The 20148-nt window shown below is 35.6% G+C and overlaps 1 protein-coding gene across 6 annotated transcripts in view; it reads left to right on the top strand.

Annotated features, from left to right (window-relative positions):
- Nucleotides 1–20148, top strand: part of MYCBP2 (MYC binding protein 2) — a 269085-nt gene that overhangs the window by 29974 nt on the left and 218963 nt on the right. For all 6 annotated transcript variants that reach the window (XM_059903372.1, XM_059903374.1, XM_059903373.1 and 3 more), the window contains exons 3-5: nucleotides 5632–5847; nucleotides 13114–13267; nucleotides 17290–17486. In XM_059903372.1, coding sequence (XP_059759355.1) covers nucleotides 5632–5847; nucleotides 13114–13267; nucleotides 17290–17486 — 567 coding nt within the window. The remainder of the gene's footprint in view (nucleotides 1–5631; nucleotides 5848–13113; nucleotides 13268–17289; nucleotides 17487–20148) is intronic.

Here is a 20148-nt window from a genome sequence, read left to right as displayed (position 1 = left end):
TGTTTTTTCTGGTCAGATAGTTCTTCCATTTTTCCTTTGGCTATTTCAGACCTTTGCCACTCTCCTCAGACTTCTGATAAATTCTGCTCTCCAGCAAATGACTTCACTTCCTTATAAGAGAAGTCAAATCCATTACACAGGAAACTTCCTCAACATCCTGCTACCAAATGTATCTGTCTTAGATCAGGTTCCTTAATAGTAGAACCTGAGACAGGGATATAAAGTGTACAATTCAGTGAGTTTTGAAAGACACAATCAAGGTTTAGAAATTTTCCATCATCCCCAAGGCTTTCCTTATCCTCCGCTGCATTCCATCCCTCCTTACAGCCCTAGCTCTACACAACCACAGGTATACTTTCTGTCATTATAGATTATTTTTCATTTTCTAGAATTTCATATAAATGAGATCATACTAGGTATACTCTTGTATCTGGCTTCTTTCCCTCAGCATAATGATTTTGAGTTGTGTTGATGTAGTTGTATATGTTAATAGTCTTTCCTTTTTTATTTTTCTGATTAGTATCCCATTGTTTGGATATATCCCAATTTGTTAATCTATTCATCTGTTGATGGACATTTTGGTGTTGTTTCCAGTTTCTGTCCCTTGCAAATAAAACAGCTATGAACAATTTGTGTACTAGTCTTTGTGTGGGTATAAGTTTTTGCTTTTGGGGGAGGGTAAATACCTAGGAGTGGGATGATTAAGTGATGTTTTCTTCGATGATTTGCTAGAAGGACTCATAAGACTCGAAAGCAATTTATACTAATGGCTAAGATTTATTATAACAAAAAGTACAGAGTAAACAGCAGGAAAAATAACTGTGTTGGTGGTTAGGGAGTAATGGCCTAGGCCTCCTGGTCCTTCCTTGTGTGAGCACACAGGACATGCTTTCTCTCTGTTGGTGAACTGCAGGAATATGTGTGGAACGTTTCTGTCCAGGGAAGCCCGTTTGAGTCTTAGGATCTGAGACTTTTATGGGGATCTGGTCACATAGACACATCCTGATATGCAGCCAGCCATAGCAAGTGAAACTTGGGTTCACATCGTCAGTCGTGATGTTTCTGCAAAGCAGTTGGACAAGCCAGTGGGTATGGTTGCTCTAGGAGTATGTAACAAAATCATCGATACCTAATATAAAGGAAACTCTAAAGACCACATTCCTAAGTACTGGCCAGGGGGCAGTGATGGTTTCCTTGGAGAAATACAAGGCGTAAGCAGTGTGAACTCAGTGTTAACTCTTCTTCACAGGTGGCATAGTAGATGAATGTTTAGCTTTTTGAGAAACTGAAAACTGTTTCCAAAGTGATTATTCCATTTTACTGTTCCACCAGTAGTGTATGAGAAGTCCAGTTGCTTCACATCTTTACAAACACATGATCTTGTTAGCTTTTCAAATTTTGGTCATTCTTTTTTTTTTAATACATTAATTTTATTCTTTTGTAAAAGAAAGGGGCATTTAGAATCATAGATGAACATGAATGATTTTAAAGCAGTTAAAATTATTTCCTAGGGAATAATTATGGTCAAAGTTTGTATGCTAGGAAAAAAAAAATACTCCTGAAAAGATATCACTGTTTTTCACTCTATAAGAGTGTTACAAGAAATTTTAGTCATTCTGATAAGTATATGGGGGTATCTCACTGGTGTTTTACTGTGCTTTTCTCTCATGACTAATGTTGTGAGCATCATAATCATCATGTGATGTGCCTTTCACCAATTATGTCTTTTTATTTTGAAATCTCTTCAACTTGTCTCCACTTTTTATAATTGTCTTCTTATTGAATTCTCAGAGTACTTTATATATTTTAGATCAAAGTCCTTTGTCAGCTGTGTTGCAAATAATTTCTCCTCTTCTGTGGTTTGCCTTTTTTGTTTTTGTAGAGTGCTTTATAAGAGCAAAGGTGTTTAAGTTTTATAAATTTAACGAATTGATTTTTTTTTTATGATTCATGTGTTGTTAAGTCTTTGTCTACCCCAAAGTCTTTGTCTACCCCTTTGTCGCATAGATTTTCTTCTGTATTTTCTTCTACAGATTCTATAGTTTTAGCTGTTACATGTAGGTCTGTGATCCATTTCAAGTTAATTTTTGTGTATGGTATGAGATAAAGGTTGATGTTCATTTGTTCACATGTTGGTATTCAGTTGATCCAGTATCATTTCTTAAAAAGACATCTTTTTCCATTGAATTATCCTGACATCTTTGTAAAAAATCAGGTGACTATATTTGTTTAAGCCTATTTCTGGAATTTATTTTGTTTAATTAATCTATATGTTTACCTTTATACCAGTACTGTACTGTCTTCATTACAGTGGTTTTGAAATAGGTCATATGTTTTTAACTGTGGTCTTTTTAAAAAAAATTGCTATAGTTAATTTAGGTTCTTTACGTTTCTATATATAAATTTTAGAATCAACTTGTAAATTTCCAGTTTTAAAAAGCCTCTGGAATTTTTATTGGGATTGCACTGAATATAGGTTTGGGGAAGAATTGCCATTTTAATGATATGGAATCTTCTCATAGATGAACATGGTCTCTCTCTCCATTCATTTGTCTTCTTTAATTTCTCTCAGCAACATTATTTTGGTTTTCAGTGAACAGAGATTGTACATAATTTTATTAAATTTAACTAATAATTATATATTTTCGATGTTATTGTGAATGCTATTATTTAAAAATTTTGTTTTAATTTTGAGATTGTAATGTGCATGCAGTTGTAGGAAATAATACAGAGAGATCCTGTGTACCCTTTACCCATTTTCTCCCATTGGTAAGGTATAGCGTAACTATAGTAAATATCACTACTAGGAAATCAACATTGATACAACCTACAGATCTTATTTAGGTTTCACCAGTTTTACATGCACTCATTTGTTTGTGTGTATTTAGTTTTATGCAGTTTTATCATGTGTGGGTCTTTGTGACCATTACTACAGTGAAGGTGTAGAGCAGTTCCATCAGAAGGATCCACTGCACTACTTTTATATAAACGAACACATCTCCAAACCTCACCCTCTCCCTAGCCTCTGAGAACCACAAATCTGTTCTCCATCTCTGTAATTTGTCATTTCAAGAATGTTATATAAAGGGACTCATGCAGTATGTAACCTTTTGGGATTGGCTCTTTTCCACTTAGCATAATTTCCTTGAGATACATCCAAGTTGTTGCATATACCAAGTTTGCACCTTTTATTGCTGAGTAAGCATTCCATGGCATGGATATACCACAGTTTGCTTAACCCTTCATTCATTACATGACATCTGAGTTGTTTCCAGTTTTGATTATTTTGAATAAAGCTTCTATGAACGTTCATGTGCTGCTGATGTATGAACATAAGTTTTCATTTCTCTGGTATAAATGCCTAAGAGTGCAATTGCTGGATTATACTGTAAGTACATGTTTAATTTTCTAAGAAAAAGCTGTACTTTTTCTAGTCTCTGTATCATTTTACATTCCCATCAGCAATGTATGAGAGATCCAGTTTCTCTACATCTTCACCAGTATTTGTTGGTGTCACTATTTTTTACTCTAGCCTTTCTGATAGGTGTGTACTAATCTCATTTTATTTTAATTTGTATTTCCCTAATGGCTCATGATATTGAACTTTTTTTCATGTGCTTATCTGCCTTCTGTATATCTTCTTCAGTGACATGTCTGTTCATGTCTTTTGCCCATTTTCTAATTGGGCTGCTTGCTTGTTTGTTTTCTACTCTCTGAGTTTTGAGAATTCTTTATGTATGCTGGATGCTAGTCATTTGTCAGATACGTGGTTTGCAAACATTTTCTCCCAGTCTGTAACTTTACTGCTACTAGTTTTAAAACTACATATTTTAATTGTTTACTCCTAGAATATAGATATATTATTCATTTTTATAGATTTATTTGGTACCCTGTGACTTTGCTAAATCCACACATTATTACTAGTGACTTTTTTTTGCAGACTTAAGATTCTTTTTTATGTCTCCTACAAATAAACACATTTGATTTCTAGGAGATAATTTTTTCTATCTAACTATACCTTTTATTTCTTTTTCTTGGGTTACTGCACTGGATAGCATATCTAGCACAATGTTGAGTCTGATTGCTGAGAGTAGATATCTTTCCCTTGTTTGCAATCTAAGGTGAAGGCATTCAATCTTTTACTGTGCTAGCTGTGTGTTTTTCATACGTATGCTTAATCCAGTTTTGGAATTAATTTACTTAGGCTTTGGAACTAATTTACTTAGGCTTTTGTCATGAATGGGTATTTGATTTTTGTCAAATGCTTCTTCCATGTTTATTTGCAGTGTCTTATTTTTTTTTTCTCTTACTTTTGTTGGTGTGGATTTTGGATTGCTTTTCCAGTGTTGTACATCCTTGTTTTTGAGTTCATCATGATGTATCATCTTTTTAAGAGTATATTGTTGGATTTGAATTATTAATATTTGTTTTTAACATCTCTGGAAGACATATTTACATGTTATATGTCAGTTAACTTTAGTATACTTTGATTTAACAAGAAGTACTCCATTTTTTTCCTAATTATTTATGGAAGAAGGGTAGAATTTTGAGACTAAGTGTTCTTGGTACTCAAAGTGTCATTTTATTTATCTTGGATACTTCTTGGACATACTCTAATTGTTGGAATTTGCATTTGTAGACTATCTTAAACTAGTTCTGTATATTTATGATGTAAATGTTGATCTCAAATATGTGGTTGGAGCCTGATGAATAAAATGCTGGACCAAAACAGAAATTGAGTTTTTAGTTGTTTTTTGTTTGTTTGGTTGTTTGGCTGCGTTGGGTCTTCATTGCTGTGCACGGGCTTTTTCTAGCTGCAGCGAGTGGGGGCTACTCTTCTTTGCGGTGTACAGCTTCTCATTGTGGTGGCTTCTCTTGTTGTGGAGCACAGGCCCTAGGCGTGTGGGCTTCAGTAGTTGCAGCACGCGGGCCCTAGAGTACTTGGGCTTCAGTAATTGTGGCGCACGGGCTTAATTGCTCCGCAGCATGTGGGATCTTCCAGGACCAGGGATTGAACCCGTGTCCCCTGCCTTGGCAGGCGGATTCTTAACCACTGCACCACCAGGGAAGTCCCGAGCATTGAGTTTTAACACTTAAAGTACCAAACAAGTGATTTGTAGTACTTATTAAGACAGATAGCTAAGAGAGAGCTTTCAGAAAGCATATGCCCATAATCTGTAGTTTTCTTAGCATTACCATTATTTGAATGAGAATGAAATTATAATTGACTAAAGTTAAGGGTTTAGTTTTTTTTTTTTCTTTTTTAATCCTAATTTCTGCTTAAGGCCCTATATCTACTTTTGAAAGAAATCAAAATGTAATTCAACATTTGTAGTAGGCCTTTGAGACTCTGCAGTACATCTGGTGTCCCTTAGAAAAGCAACAAATGAATATCCTTTGAATCCAGCAGTTAAGCTTTGTTGGCTCTTTTCCTATTGTGCAGTAAAAGGGTAGTCCTGATGAGTTCTTTGCTGGTGTCTTTCCAGCCCTTATCAGGTTGGTTATCGCTGTGTCACCTATGTGACTTCTACAAATCATCTAGCCTGTCTAATATTTAATTTTTTTAAAAAAATGAGAATTGATGATGATGGAAAGGAATATAAAATTGAAATAGTATATCCTGTATTTCAGTCTGAAAACTTGGAGAATACAGTAATCATACCAGATATCAAACTACATAGCAATCCTTCGGCGTTTAATATTTATTGCAATGTACGCCATTGCGTTCTGGAATGGCAGAAAAAAGAAACATCGTTGGCAGCTGCATCTAAGAACTCTGTGCAGAGTGGAGAATCAGATAGTGATGAAGAGGAGGAATCCAAAGAGCCCCCTATCAAGCTTCCAAAGGTAAGTCACTAAGATCCACTTAGATGCATAACCTACAGGTGTTTGGGCTTTAATACATATGTTTGCATTGCTAAAATGCCTTGCTTTTAATAAAATTGCACACTGAAAATAACAGAGCCTATGGGTAAAAATAGGTTTGAGATCAGGAAAACTTTATGCAACTTTATAATTGGAGTGCTAACAAAGTCAATAATTGGTACCTCAGTGGAGAGTACTTGGAAAGCCCAGGCAGGGAGCTCAGTGGCTTGGAGTGTGTTACAGGGGCTGTTAAAAATGTACAAAAGCAGTAGAGGGGAAATGGTGGCTTGCGGGCACTGAGCCATTGCAGATGGAAGTGGAACTCTGAGCCAGTGAGCTGCTGTTAAGGTGGGCACAAGAGGAAGTGCAAATTACTACAAGCCAAGAGCCATGAAAAGCTGGGGGCACATCCCTCCCTCTGGGTACAGGTATACATTTTAATTTTTCTTGAAATAGAGCTAGAAATGCTCCTGGTTGTGCAGCAGCTGAGCTGAGAGCTTTTGCCTTTTCTGCCTAAGGTTAATTGTACTCTTGCTATCCTGGCTCCCTTTGCCTAGGAATAAAATTACATATGAACCAGTAAAACTTCTGCATTGTTCTGATATCACTCCCATATTTACCAGAGACATATAATCTAATTGGTGTTATAGAAACATGTATTGAAGTAGAACAAACTGTTCTTAAGATACTCTGTTCTATATAAGCATTAGTATATTTCAAGACTATAATGTTACTTTATATATGTATTTTTCTATATAGTATGTGTAGTTAGTATTTCTAACAAAAGAATGGGTAAAAATATAAACATTTAAAAATGGTACCTTTATCATAAATGATTTATGCATTTGTTTTTTTCTAAATACAGACATTTTGAAATGATTTCCTTTATCATAGATGATTCGTATATATTGTCTTTTTACTAAATGGATACCTTAAAATGTGCCTTGAAAACTTCTTTATATGCATACATAATATATCATGTAAATACTTAGTTTACTACTTGGAAATAGCAGCCAGATAGAGGCTGTGTTCCTGATCTGATTTATTTTGTACATTTCATGGTGGCTCTTCATAAGTTCACCACTGTCCTTTATCATTCCTGTGAGGTTCTTCTCGCCTTATTCTCAGCAGTTGACTTGCTTCCTGTTTCGTAGAGTGGTAGAGGTTTTGTGAAGTTCCTCAGCCTCTTAATCAGCCACCTTCAAATGTCCTTATCTCCTCTTGGGACCCTTTTTCCCTTGGTCGTTTTCTCTCCAGTGTCCTTAACTGTACCTTCTCTACTAGCTTCTTTCTTCAACTTAAAACAAACAGGTCCATCTTTTCCATATAAGTCTCTCCAGGTAAAGAGCATGGTCTCTAATGCTGATTTCTTTTGCTTAATTAGGGGAGGTTGAGGAAAAATACGTTGTTAAGTTAGGATATGGGGATATGAAGGAATCAAGTATACTTTTGTTATAAGAATTCCATTCTGTGTGTGGGTGAGTCCCACTGTACTGTAGTAATCACTCAGCTTAGATTCAACATTAGGAAGGAAAATAAAGACCCAGAGAAACCTTTCACACAGGTATGCAGATTTTGAATAATAAACTATAGTCAATGTAAAAGATACTGCACAATCAAGAACAACTGATTCTTAGGCTGTTTTAAAACATCAGGATGAATGAGTATGAAAGAAATAAAATATCAGGCATTCTTAAGAGTGAATTTTTAGCATGATTAACAGAGTTAAAAGATGCAGAGTCAAAAAGGGATCTTTAAAAGAAAAGTAGAAGAAAAACAAATAGCTCAAGTAATTAATATTGAGTTTTCCATCAAGTACTGACCTGTCAGGAAATGGGGTATAGTGATGAATATGGGAAGTAGAGTCAAACTGCCTGAGTTCAAACACTTGCCATTAAAAATACTGGCTGTGATGCTGCGAAAGTTGTTTGACCTCTCTCTGCCTCAGTTTTGTCATCTATGAAATGGGGATAATGCCTATCTCGTAGGTAGTAGTGAGGATTCAAAGAGTTAATAAATGCACGTGTGCTCAATAAATGATAGCTGTAGTTGTAAGTATCAGGTGCAAACAGGAAAATGTGTAGGTCCAAATGAATTTCATTAGTTTTCAGGGAACTCATCAATTTATTAAGAAATACTTCATATCCAAGGAAATGAAACCTCTAGACAATCAGTGAGATCAGAGATTCACATGCCTTTATGCAGAGGTAGTCAGAATGCCATGGGTGGGGGCAGGGCAGGGAGTGAAACTTTCAGGTCTTAAGCAGCAGTTTGCAGGGCACAAAAGAAGAGATGAAGTCTTTAGGGTTTGGGGTGATGGGAGCGTGAGGGCAGGTGAGAAATGTTGACTTTTTCTTTTCCTTTTGACCATTTCTGTGCCTCTGCTCCAGATGCTCTTTCATGTCAGTTCCTCCCTTTTCTTTGTTGTTTCTCTCTTGCTCCTCCTTGAATGTGTGGCTGTCACTTTCCTTTTTCTTGCAGATGTTTCTTTCTCTCCTGCTTCTTTTTTCTTTCACATAATGAAGACAGTTTTTATTTGTTGTCAAGGTATCATTTTGATACAATTCTATGTTTTCCCTTCTTGACTTTTAAAAGTTAGTTAAATTGTTTTTGACTCTGATGTAGACCTTGCTTGTCAGATTTTTTTGCTTTTTGTTTTTTGCAGGTCAGTAATCATTTAAAATAGTACTTTCTTACCCCCACCCGCTTAAAAGTTTACCTTTCTAACCAAAAACAGTTTTTACCCAGCTCAAACTACCTTTCACTATCTGATTTCCAGATCTTCTAAAGCGCTCCAAATTTCATAGCTACATAATTTTTTAATAGTAATATTTAGGATTCATACTTCCCATCCAAACTTATTTGAGGTTAGTCATGCCTCATATTTTGTTAAAAGATGTGGATGTACACAGATTCATTTATATACTTCTTAATTCAGTAAATTCAGTTTATAGCCGGCATTCTATTAGGCCCTGAGAACAAAATGATGAGACACGATCCCCACCCTAAAGAAAGTTATGTCTAGCAGGCATGTCCAGTGCCCTAAGGATTGATAAGGGTGTGCAAGGTATAGTGGAGCCCGGTGGAGTAAGGATGCAGCACTGACTGAAGATGCACCTGCAGGCAGGGAGAATGGCATCGTTACAAAAGCACAAGCGGTCAGCTTTGGCTAGAGTGGACTGGCTGAATAGGGCAAGAGTAGAGAACAGGATCATGGGCCTTAAATGTCATGCAACCATTTTCACATTTTGTCTTGTAAATTGGAAATAAGAAAGATTTTAAGCAAAAGACTACAATCAGACTTGTATTTTTTTAAAGTTACTTGGGTGCTGGAAAGGCAGATCCACTAGAGGGTTGGGGAGACTAGAGCAGAGGGACCAGTGAGGGAGTTATTGCAGTCGTCTGAAGTGTTCATGGGGGATGCAACTAGGGTAGTAGCAGTGTTTGGCATAAAAGAAATATTAAGGAAGTAGAATTGTCAGGAATTGTTAATTAGTTGGTTATGAAGCCTGAAAGAGAAGGTAGAATGTAAACATATTTCTGAAGTTTCTAGGTGGTGATGCCATTTACTTAAAGAGGAAGAACTGGAGGAGAAACAGTGCTATGTTGGAACGATGATTAAGTTTAGTTCTGGCCGTACTGAGTGTGAAGTAGCTGTGAGATGTCCGGTGCTCACTATGTAAGATTGAAGTTCAAAAGAAAGGTCCCAGCTAGGCATACAGTTTTGGGAGTTAGGGTGGTGACAGAAGATGACACAAAATTCTGTTAGAGATGGAACAGTAGGTGGGATCAAGAACATTGTTTAAAAACTAAATTAGCTTTGAAAAGTTGTAAGAGCACTTTTTCCTCTGGGTGTGAAGAGAAGTGAAGAAGGTGGTAGAAGTCGTAGATAAATTTGTGTGTTAGAGGCTAGGAGGTTAGACATTTCACACCTGGATCTTCTGAGGAGCAGAATTCTTCTCCTCTTCCCCCCCACCTCCTCCTCTGCTGCGTCTGTTGCTGTTGCCTCTTCTTCCTCCCTTCTCTCACTCCTCTCTAGATTTGTATTTTTTATTATTTGTAAATGATGTCTCTACCAAATGTTTACTTTAGAGAAGAAAATTTTAAAGACAGTATACTTCACTCTGTAGTAATATGTAAATCTACTTTTGGTTTCCTTTTGCGCTTGTTCAAATGTTTTCTGTAAGTCTTAGAACTGATTCTAGGACTTTTTAATAGAAGATATAATTTCTAATGGCAAAGAGTTTATTAATATTAAATCTAAATATGATGTATCTAAACGCTTATGTTATTGTTTGTTAGTGAAATAATAATGCCACCTTTGGAAATACGTGATTCGAGGAGAGAAAAATAAAACCTCAAAAGACTCTTTTTCTTTTTTTTTGGCCAAATATGTTTTTGCCTCACTTTTCTCAACAGTGGCATTGGACTGTCTGTACCAGTTAATTATTTGGGTTTTGTGTTCCTTCAAGTATAACAGAGAGCTTTCAGGATTTAATTGTTTGAAAGCAACAATAAAGGTAATATTCAGTAAATTTACAAAAGACTATTTTCTGAAGAGAAGTGGAAGACCGTGTTTTTGGTGGTTAGTTATAGTTTATCGTGGAACATATTGAGTGCTTAGTGTGTTATCTTATTATAATGAACTATTCTATTTAGCAGTCAAACTTATTAATCATTTATTTTGCTATTTATAAAGGCAGTGCATAATCAATGTAGATAATTTGAAAAAATGGAGAACATTTTTATAAAGAGGAAAAGAAAATTTTACATTAGAAGTTATTTCTAAAATCCTGTTAACCAAAAATACCCACTGTAAACATTTTTGTATATGCACATTAAAAATATATTTATTTCTGCACAAATGAAATCATATTGTATTTGCAGTACTATATTTTTTTTTGTCCTTGTACTCTTCCTTCCTAATATTGAGGGAGGAGGACATACAGTGTGTTCTCAGTGACTATAAGACAGGCTTCAAAGTGTAAAGTGCAATTTCAAAGTTTGTACATATAGTAAAATACTCTCAGCCAAACCTCAGAAAAAAGTCTTAATTCACAACATGTTGTGCTCCTTTGCTCAATGATTCAAAGCTAAATATGATTGGAAAACTTGAGGTTGATTTTTATTTTGTTGTATATTGAATACATATCACAGTTCTGGAAATGAATGTTTTCTCTCTTATTAAAAAAACAAATCCACACCGAACTAAGATACAGATGACAAGCGAGAATCACAGTGGTTAACCTAGACAGATGGGTAATTCCTTGTCCTGACCATTTTGACTAACATTTTATGAGTGTTTTTCATGAAAGCCATCTAGTGCTCTGCTCCTGGGCAGCCCACCTGAGTTACCTGTTGTCATACATTTGTTATTATACCTTAAACTTATTAGCGAGACAGCTTGGGAATATGTTCAGTAAGTAGCCTTACTGTTTTTGGAAAGGTTCAATACTTTCTCTGTTGCTATAGGAATCTACTTATAAAAAGAAACCCTAGCCAAAAATGTCATCCGTGAAGAATTCTTTGAATTATGAAAAGTCATGATTGGTAGTGGTAGAGTAAGCAATCTTCAAGACTGATGGATAGAGTAGTCCCCTACTGGCCTGAGAATAGAGCCCTACTTTTGTATTGTACTCAGGAGATCTTTGACTTCAGATTTGTTTCCTGTACGGACATAAACAGATGGAAATCTTGGACAGCATGTTTTTATTTTCTAGTCTGTTTCAGGAAAATAAACTATATGAAATGGCAAGTTTTCATTTCCATTTAATTAATTGAAACTCTATACAAGCACTTCTGTAATCTTAGCTATAATCAAGTATTCTAGGATTTTAGATAACTTCTCTAAAGACAATCCTATTAGTTATTTTGACTTCTCAGTCATATCTGTATTCTTCAGAAACCTTGCAGATGGTAGTCAGAACTGCAACTGACTTGCCTGCAATTGATGTAACCCTTGTCGGACAAGTTGCAGTGGTTTTTAGCACACAGCTGAGAGAGTAAATAAATATTTGTTGTCTGCCTATCATGTGCAGGCAGTGGGATAGTCATGGGAGATATTAGTTAAGACATACTCTGTGTCCACAAGGAGATCCCAGTTTAGTTGGGAAAATGGAAACAAAAATAGTCAGTTACACTATAACATAATAAGTGCTATAAAAGATGTCTGGACTGGGTAAGCATTATATATAAGATTCATTTACTCTGTTAGATTATAAACTCTTATAGAAAAGGTCTAGTATAATATATCTCGTATCTCCTGTAGCAAGTTGTACAAAGTAAGTACTTAAAATGTTTATGTAATATATGAATTAATGTACAGATCTCAGCAGAGAGAATATCTTCTGTTTCGTTCAATAGAATTAATAATGCTTTGATGCATTTCTACTAATTAATCTAGTTTTAACTTCTTCTGTTACTTACTTCTTCTCCAAATAATTTAACACTTCTTGAGAAGATCTTACACATTTCCTTTTTAAAATGTTGGCATTGACTGAGAAATGGAATTGCATTGTCTATTGTTCTGTCAGCCCTCTGAAGGTATTTCCTTACACGAGTTCATCACATTTGCTGTCTCAGTCTTTAGTTACAGATTTATCTATCTTTTGCTAGATACTGAGTTATATTTTTCTTGGTCCTGATGAGGAATAAGATAATTAAAGTAAAAATAGCCATGATATTTTAGCTAGGCAGTCTTTAATTCTTTTTGTGATAAATCCTACAAGAATAAGGGACACCGTCTACAAATAATAATATGGTGATTGTGCCATATAGGAAAGGCTAAGATGAAAAGTTCCTTTTTTAATCTTTTCACCATATGTACTATATTGCCTTCTTTTCTGGTATAGGTAATAATTAACGTAACAGAAGAGTGCCAGTTTTGACTTGAGAACAGCCAAATGAACTTTGTAAATTAATAGTTTATTTTTTTCTGAGTGAATGCAGTCTAGTACCTAGTTCACTGTTAAACCATTTTCATGGTGTTTTATTATGGCTTCATTATCCTGAAACTACTTTTTAAGTAGTGCCACTATTTTTTAACCTTCTGTGTTACGAGACGATTTTCTAAATCTTGAAATTAAACACACTGGGTTTTATTCTTTTTTATGTGATGACTTTTTTGCCTTTAAAATATTGTACCATTACTCATTTGCTGTGGAAGTAAGCCGTACCGATTTTACTGCCTGAGAAGTGTTATTAGCTCACATGCTATAAAGTATAATTTTTTTTTTTCATCTTAAATAGATCATTGAGGTTGGACTCTGTGAAGTTTTTGAATTGATCAAGGAGACGCGATTTTCTCATCCATCCCTGTGCCTCAGGAGTCTCCAAGCCCTGCTTAACGTGCTTCAAGGTCAGCAGCCAGAAGGCCTCCAGTCAGAGCCACCCGAGGTCCTAGGTAAGAGCTTAGGCACATTGAATGAAGCCTTTAAATGTAAAGAGCTTCTCTTATGGAGCACATACAGCAGCCTGTAATTCAGTCTCTGTTTGTTTATGATGCTGAAACAGCAGGGGTATAAATTTTAAGTTACTTTGCTGTGTTCCCCTGGTGTTACGATTTAAGAGTTATAGGTCATGCACAGTCATTTCCTGATTATTATGATGGGGAAAAGCAAAATATAAATTCTTGGAACCCAGAAAAAATCCTCAAGCCTTATAGTCACTATGAACTTAAATCATTCTTAATAAACCTTTGGCCAAAATAGCTAACATCGACTTTGTCTAACTTTACACGTTACTTTGGAGAGTTAAAAAAGTAGGAAAAGAGGGAACAGATACTACCAACCCAAAACAACACAATTAGTTTCTAAACAGAGAGGACATTTCTTTTGTGTTCATGATAAATAAAAATTTATTTTTGTTAAAGATAAAGCTTTTGAATTAGTAGCAACTTCCATTGAGTAAAAATGTTTGCTTTTTGTAAAGTGCATTTGAATTTTATGAATGCCTGCCTTTCATGCCCGTGACCTAGGCTCAACACATAATCCTGTAAGCAGGATGGGGACTCTTAAGGAAGAGAAGTAGAGATGGAAGCTTAATTTTGAAGGCTAATTGCTTTTCTCTGGTGCTGACTGTGGGCCTTCAAAGAGTCTAGTTTTCTAAATCTCAAGCATTAGCTTGTTTCCATCATATATGTGGGTCCTAAGTGTGGAGTATCTGATTCAGTAGATTTGGGATGGGACCTGAGAATCTGCATTTGGAGTAAGTTTCTGGGTAATGCTGATGCTCGTGCTGCTGGTCTGGGGACCACACTGCCGGTCTGGATTAGAGTTTGGTCCTTTTTCTCTACTTGGCTATTTGGATTATGTTAGACCCACGTGTGAGAACCTAATTACATGGTTTTAATTTGCATGTCAGATTGTTATTTTTTTGGTCATGTATTGTGATTAGTTTTTGTGCTCCATTTGTTTTGTTACTGCTTTGTTTTAGTCGGTGGGGGGAGAACTGGCCATGAAAATAAGCTGAGGATTTTTAAAAACAACAACAGCCCCCCAATCCACCATGTTATGAGATGCTACTACCAAATAAAGCTGCATATGTTAAGAAGCAGGCACCTTGTTTATTGTCACTGTAACACCAGTGATCGTATTGCTATTATGATGTACTACTTGACTTCATGGCATTTTATTGAAGATTTAATTAAATTAATTAATTTTATTTAAGAATAGTTTGCTAGTTAACCTTAGCTCTGGTTTGTAAATTAGCAAATAATTGAAGTATTTAAAATATCCACTAAAACAGTATATCCTATATCTTACTTTGAACAACATGCTAATCCTCGCTTTCCTTCTAGATCTTCTGCCATTTTGTTGTCTTCTATCATTTGTTGTATACTTTCTCTTATATTCAGTTTATACATAAATAGTCCCTCTCCTTTATTCTTTTCAAAATAGATCTTCTTAATACTGGGTTTTAAAATTATAATATGTTCTTTAGCTTAATCATCTTCTTTCTGTCAAAACTTAGGTCTCCTGATTAATTTGTTTTTATTTTCTTACTAACAGTTTCAAATGCTGCTATACTGTCTTTGGTCTCTCTTCTATCCTTCCAATGCTTACTTTTCTGATCTCTTCACTGCTTTGACTTATTTTTCTGTTCAGGCATTTATCAACACTTCATACTTTTTATTTTGTTTAATTGGCACAAAGGTGTAAGTAGTAATTTGGTTCTTTAAATCAAAATTTGTATTGAAATCTGTCTCTTTTTTCCTTTGATTTAATATCATAATTACATTAGTTACACTTTTTCCACGTTGTTTTTTTTCATGTTACTCATGAAAATATATGTATATTTGTATCTCTTTTATTGTTGGGATAGCTTGATGATTATTATACATCAGACTTCTCTTTGCAGATGGATTTGATTTACAAATTGTCCAGTTTTTTAAAAAAATCCTTCCCTTATATCTATCTTTCTGTTCAGTTTAAGGTTAGAATATATGTTCTCAATTATTCACTTAAATGTAATAGCGCCTTCTATGTTCTGTGCTAAGAGTGTATAATACAGGGGTGATCGATATAAACATTATTGCTGTTATTATGGAATTTAGCATCAGACAGTTGGACACAGGTATGATTACAAATGTGAATAAATAGCATGGGGGAAAGAGGGAGTTCTGGGGTTTATAACAGGCTTCCCTGAAGATGTGACATATGAGATTTGAAGGATGAGTAAGAAGGAGTTAACTAAGTTTCCAGGCAGAAAGGAGAGCATGCAGTAAGGCTTTGAGGTAGGAAGGAGAATGACTGGAAAAAGGCTGTATGACTAGAGTGTGGAGAGTGAGGGGATGGAAATGGCAGGGAGCAGATCATGTGGAGCTTGATAGGCCAGTTCAAGGGGGATGGTCATTGTTCTAGGAGAAATTGAACATCACTGTCTCCTTATGGTTTTTAAAAAATTCTTTATAGTCTTACACTGTTTTCTTTAATTTGAATCTAACCTTTTTGATGGCAGGGACATTCTTTGTCTTTGTCAATGTACTACCCCAACCTAGAATAGTTCCTGATGTACAGGAAGAATTCACAAAATATTGGCTGAATAATTATAAGATGAATGGGCAGAAGGATAATGATAGAGGAGGGATGGACAAACAAGAAAGATAGATGAAAGGGTAGAGGGAAGGTTAGATGGCATAAAGGAAAGACTGAAGGATATAGAGAGAAGTGCAGAAGGGAGGGAGAAAGGAAAGAAGGAAGAGGAGCAGGAGGGAATTAAAGGAGTGAGTGGATTTTAAATAGAAAACCAGATTTTTGGTTTAAAAGTTCTCTTTGGCTATAAGGGTGCAAAAGTGTATGATAGGAGCTAATTTATGAACACTTTTTAGTAGTCTAATTAAGAGATGGTGATACATAGCATGGATTGGGGAGATGCTGATGAGATGCAAAAAAGTGGAGGAATTAATTAGGAAGTAAAATTGACAGGACTTAATTAGGGATTAGATATGGAAGATGGGGACTAGATAGAGGAAGCCTAGGTTTCTGTGAGCTAACAAATAAAACACAGACGGCCTTTTAGTTTGCAGAGAATTACGGTACATCAATTCTCTCTCTTGCTTTCCTCCTTCCTTCCCCTTTCCCTCTCTCTCTTTCCACCTTTATCAATTTTTCTGTTTCTCTCTTTTTCTGACTCTGTTTTTTTCTTTCTCTTTGTGTCTCCGAGTATGCACTTCTAAAGGATTTTCAAATCCTCCTTCCCTTCTACGTAAGAAATACCCAGAAGTTTATTGATTTAATCTTGAGTGGAGTTTTGTGTGGAGACCTCTGATGACCATAGAACATTCTTGTGTTATTTTTCCATCTTTGCCTCTATCTGGCTTTATGATTTAGGGAAAATCTCTTAACCTCCCCGTGTCTCAATTTCATTATCCATGAAAAGGGGATATCTGTTCTATTGACTTGCAGGTTTTTTCTAGAGTATAAAATGAATTACAAGTGTGAACTGCTGTTATGTTCGTGATAAAGCCAATTTTATATTAAACAAATTATTGCATATGTTTTGTGTATTCTGTTGTTGTTTTGCAAATGAATACATAATTTTCTGGACACTTAACATTTTAAGATGCCCGTATTTTTCCCAATCTAAACGGTAAAAATAAGTGCAATGAGTAGTCTGTTACTACTTGATAGGCTTCTTGAATACTGTGAGTGCCTCAAAGCAAGTTTCTTTTAAATGATCTTGGATAGATTCCATTTTTTTCATTTACAAAAATAAGGAGTTCACTAAATATTCTCCAAGGTCGTTTTTATATAAATATTCTAACTTTTGAGGGGAAAGGGTAACTAGAAAGGAACTAATGCAAAGTAAGTGTTGTAACTGCCTTAAATATTTTTTTATAATGAGGCAAGGTATAAACAGACAGACAGATACCATATAATGTTCTGTATGTTAAATGAATATAATTGAGTTCTATTTTATCCACAGAGTCTCTCTTCCAGCTCCTTTTGGAAATCACTGTTCGAAGTACTGGAATGAATGACAGCACAGGACAGTCTCTGACAGCACTTTCCTGTGCTTGTCTCTTTAGTCTGGTGGCTTCTTGGGGAGAAACAGGAAGGACACTTCAGGCCATCTCTGCTATCCTCACCAACAATGGCAGCCATGCTTGCCAAACTATTCAGGTATTTCATATCTCTAGCTGCTTAGAAATTGATAGGATGCCAAGTTGCAATTTCACCTCAGTTTCTGTCAAAGCAGTGTCTGCTTTTTCTCACTCATTATAGTGGTTTGATCTGTTCAAGGTTGATATATAAATAATCTAAGCTATTTGAGCTAAGCTACGTGTGTTTAACTCTGTGACATTAAAGGTAATAAAGTGAAATTTGGCAAAAGCTTAAATCTTTAACCTGGTCTTTGTGTCAGCACTACAGCCTCCTTTTTCATTGCATTGTCTTGCTCTCTGCCTTCCCCCGCCTCCCATCTTGCCCTGAATTTTCAAGTATGGAATTCCTTCATAGTTTCTAAATATCTTTTCTGTATTGAAAGAAAAGGATATATCATTTTTACTGTATTTTTTATTGGTTGATTATAGTTTTTCATGAATTGATTTGTTTCTGAACTACTTCAGCTTCACCTATAGCATTTTGAACTTTTAATATGTAGTTGTGGAATAAGCTCCTCATCCTTGTTAGTAGTGGGAAATATAACCCTACTTATAGGCAAACTTGATTTAATTCTTTTGGACTGTTCTGGAAATTGAGTAAGAAGTTACAGTTTTAAGTCTCTGGTATGTGCTTTTCTCTGGCCCCTTGGATGACCTCCAGAACACATGGAAGGGATGCCTCAATCCCGTTATTAGCGGGCCAAAGATAGCAAAGGGGGTAAATGGGCTATTTTCTGTGACTTACTCAGCGATTTTGAACTTCCCTTGTCAAATACGAGCAGTCTCCTTACTCTAGGTTTCTATTCTTATTCTTTTCCCTCTTTTTGTCCTGCCTGAAGTCCTCTTTTCCCTTTTTATGGTCCTTACTTATTTTGAAGTCCCTCTAATTCAGTGATTTCCAAATTGTTCTGCAGCTGTGCTTTGAGGGTTCAGCAAAATTTTAGTTTAAATATATGCTTAAAATATACAAATACTTTCAAAATTTTAATAGAATAAACACAAACATTCAAATATCAATGCCAAATTTTAAAAGTATAGTGACCATAAACACATGTACATGTTAGAATCCAGTGATTTATTTTTATGCAGATTTATTCCAGAGGTTATGACATGAGATCTAAACAGTGAGTTGAGACTAGCCAGTGCAGAGGGAAGTGGTGTTGGTACTGGTGGTGTGGAGAGAGAATGTTCTTAGTATCCATGTGCTAAAGCATGAAAATACGAGTGTGCTAAAGCATGAAAATACGAGTAAGAGTGGAATACTGAAGGCTGGAAGGAACTTAGTGTAGTTATAGTGTAGCGAGTGGTCATATAGCAGAGACAGGACTTGAACGCATATCTGACTGACTGCAGTATTATGCTCAAGCACTAGGCTGCACAAAACTACTTGATCCCCTGAACCAACAGCCGAGGTTCTCTGTAGACCTGCCCCGTCGCTACATACCCAACTCCAGGCCAAACGCCATATTAAAACCTGTTGTCTTAACATGGCATATAGTGTTCTTCATGATTTGGCCCCATTCCACCTACCTACTTCACTTCACAAAACTCTCTTGGCCAGGCTATGACTGGGGGGAGAAAAGTCTGAAAATGTATAACTGTAACATCTCAAATTATTTTAGGATCCAAATGCATATTACTTATCTTGTTCCAAAAAGCTTAAGCTGAGAGTTTAAAGGGAGGGCTGGTAGTAGTACTGTAAGGTGCCTTATTGAAGGAGACTAAAATCCGTCCTTGAGGGATGAACCCCCTACTTCAGAGACCTCCCACAAACACAGCTCTGCTGTATCTGAACTCACAAACAGAAAGGACATAGAAAAAAGGCACCGTCATTGAGAGTTAGTAGAAAGAAATATAGCGGAATCAATCTTGCCAAGTCTATATATATTGAAATTACTTGATACAGAGTATAAAATCTATGTGTATATATATTCAGTATAGTTCAAGTATTATTATGAAGTATCAAAAGTATTATTAAGGAATAAGGATATAAAAAGTAATCAGATCAGAAAACGAACCAAATAGAACTCCTGGAAATGAAAAACCAAATACTTACAATTAGAAACTTAAAGGATGAGTTAACCAGTGGATAATACAGTTGAAGATAGAAGCAGTGAACTGAAAGATAAAGAGGAAGAAATTATTCAGAATGTGGCACAGAGAGGCAAAATATGAAAAATAAGAAACATGGATAGAGAATGAGAAAGTCTAAAGTATCAGTACAACCTGAGTTCCACAAGGCAGTAGTAGATTTGTGGAGAGGCAGTATTTGAAATAATGGCTAAGATTTTCCAGAACTGGTGAATGACTTGGAATCCTCAGTGTAAGGAAGTCTGGTTTATCAGAATAAATTCTCTAGGTCCTGCCATAGTGTTGGTGAGAGAAAATCAATAGGATAGGAAAAGGGGTATATCTGAGACTTCTGATTGTAGCATTGGGTTTTCTTAAAACTTTAATACCCTGTTAGAAAGCATGAGAGAAACAGAGCCATGTTGAAGACACTTTAGTTTCTGCTCTCCCCTCCATCCCTGCAGTTTACACTATGATTATAATAAAGGATTTTTTTAAAGTATAAACTTTTAAGAATGGGACACATTTTTAGAAGATAAATATTGGGGAGAGCTTAAGCTTCTCAAGAGGCTAGTGCCCATAGAAAGTAAGTTGATTTTCACATAAAACTA

This window comes from Balaenoptera ricei, chromosome 18 (genome assembly GCF_028023285.1).
Source record: "Balaenoptera ricei isolate mBalRic1 chromosome 18, mBalRic1.hap2, whole genome shotgun sequence".
Classification (NCBI taxonomy): Eukaryota; Metazoa; Chordata; class Mammalia; order Artiodactyla; family Balaenopteridae; genus Balaenoptera; species Balaenoptera ricei.
Note: the sequence above shows the minus strand (reverse complement) of the source record. Positions and strands in the feature narration are given on the sequence as shown.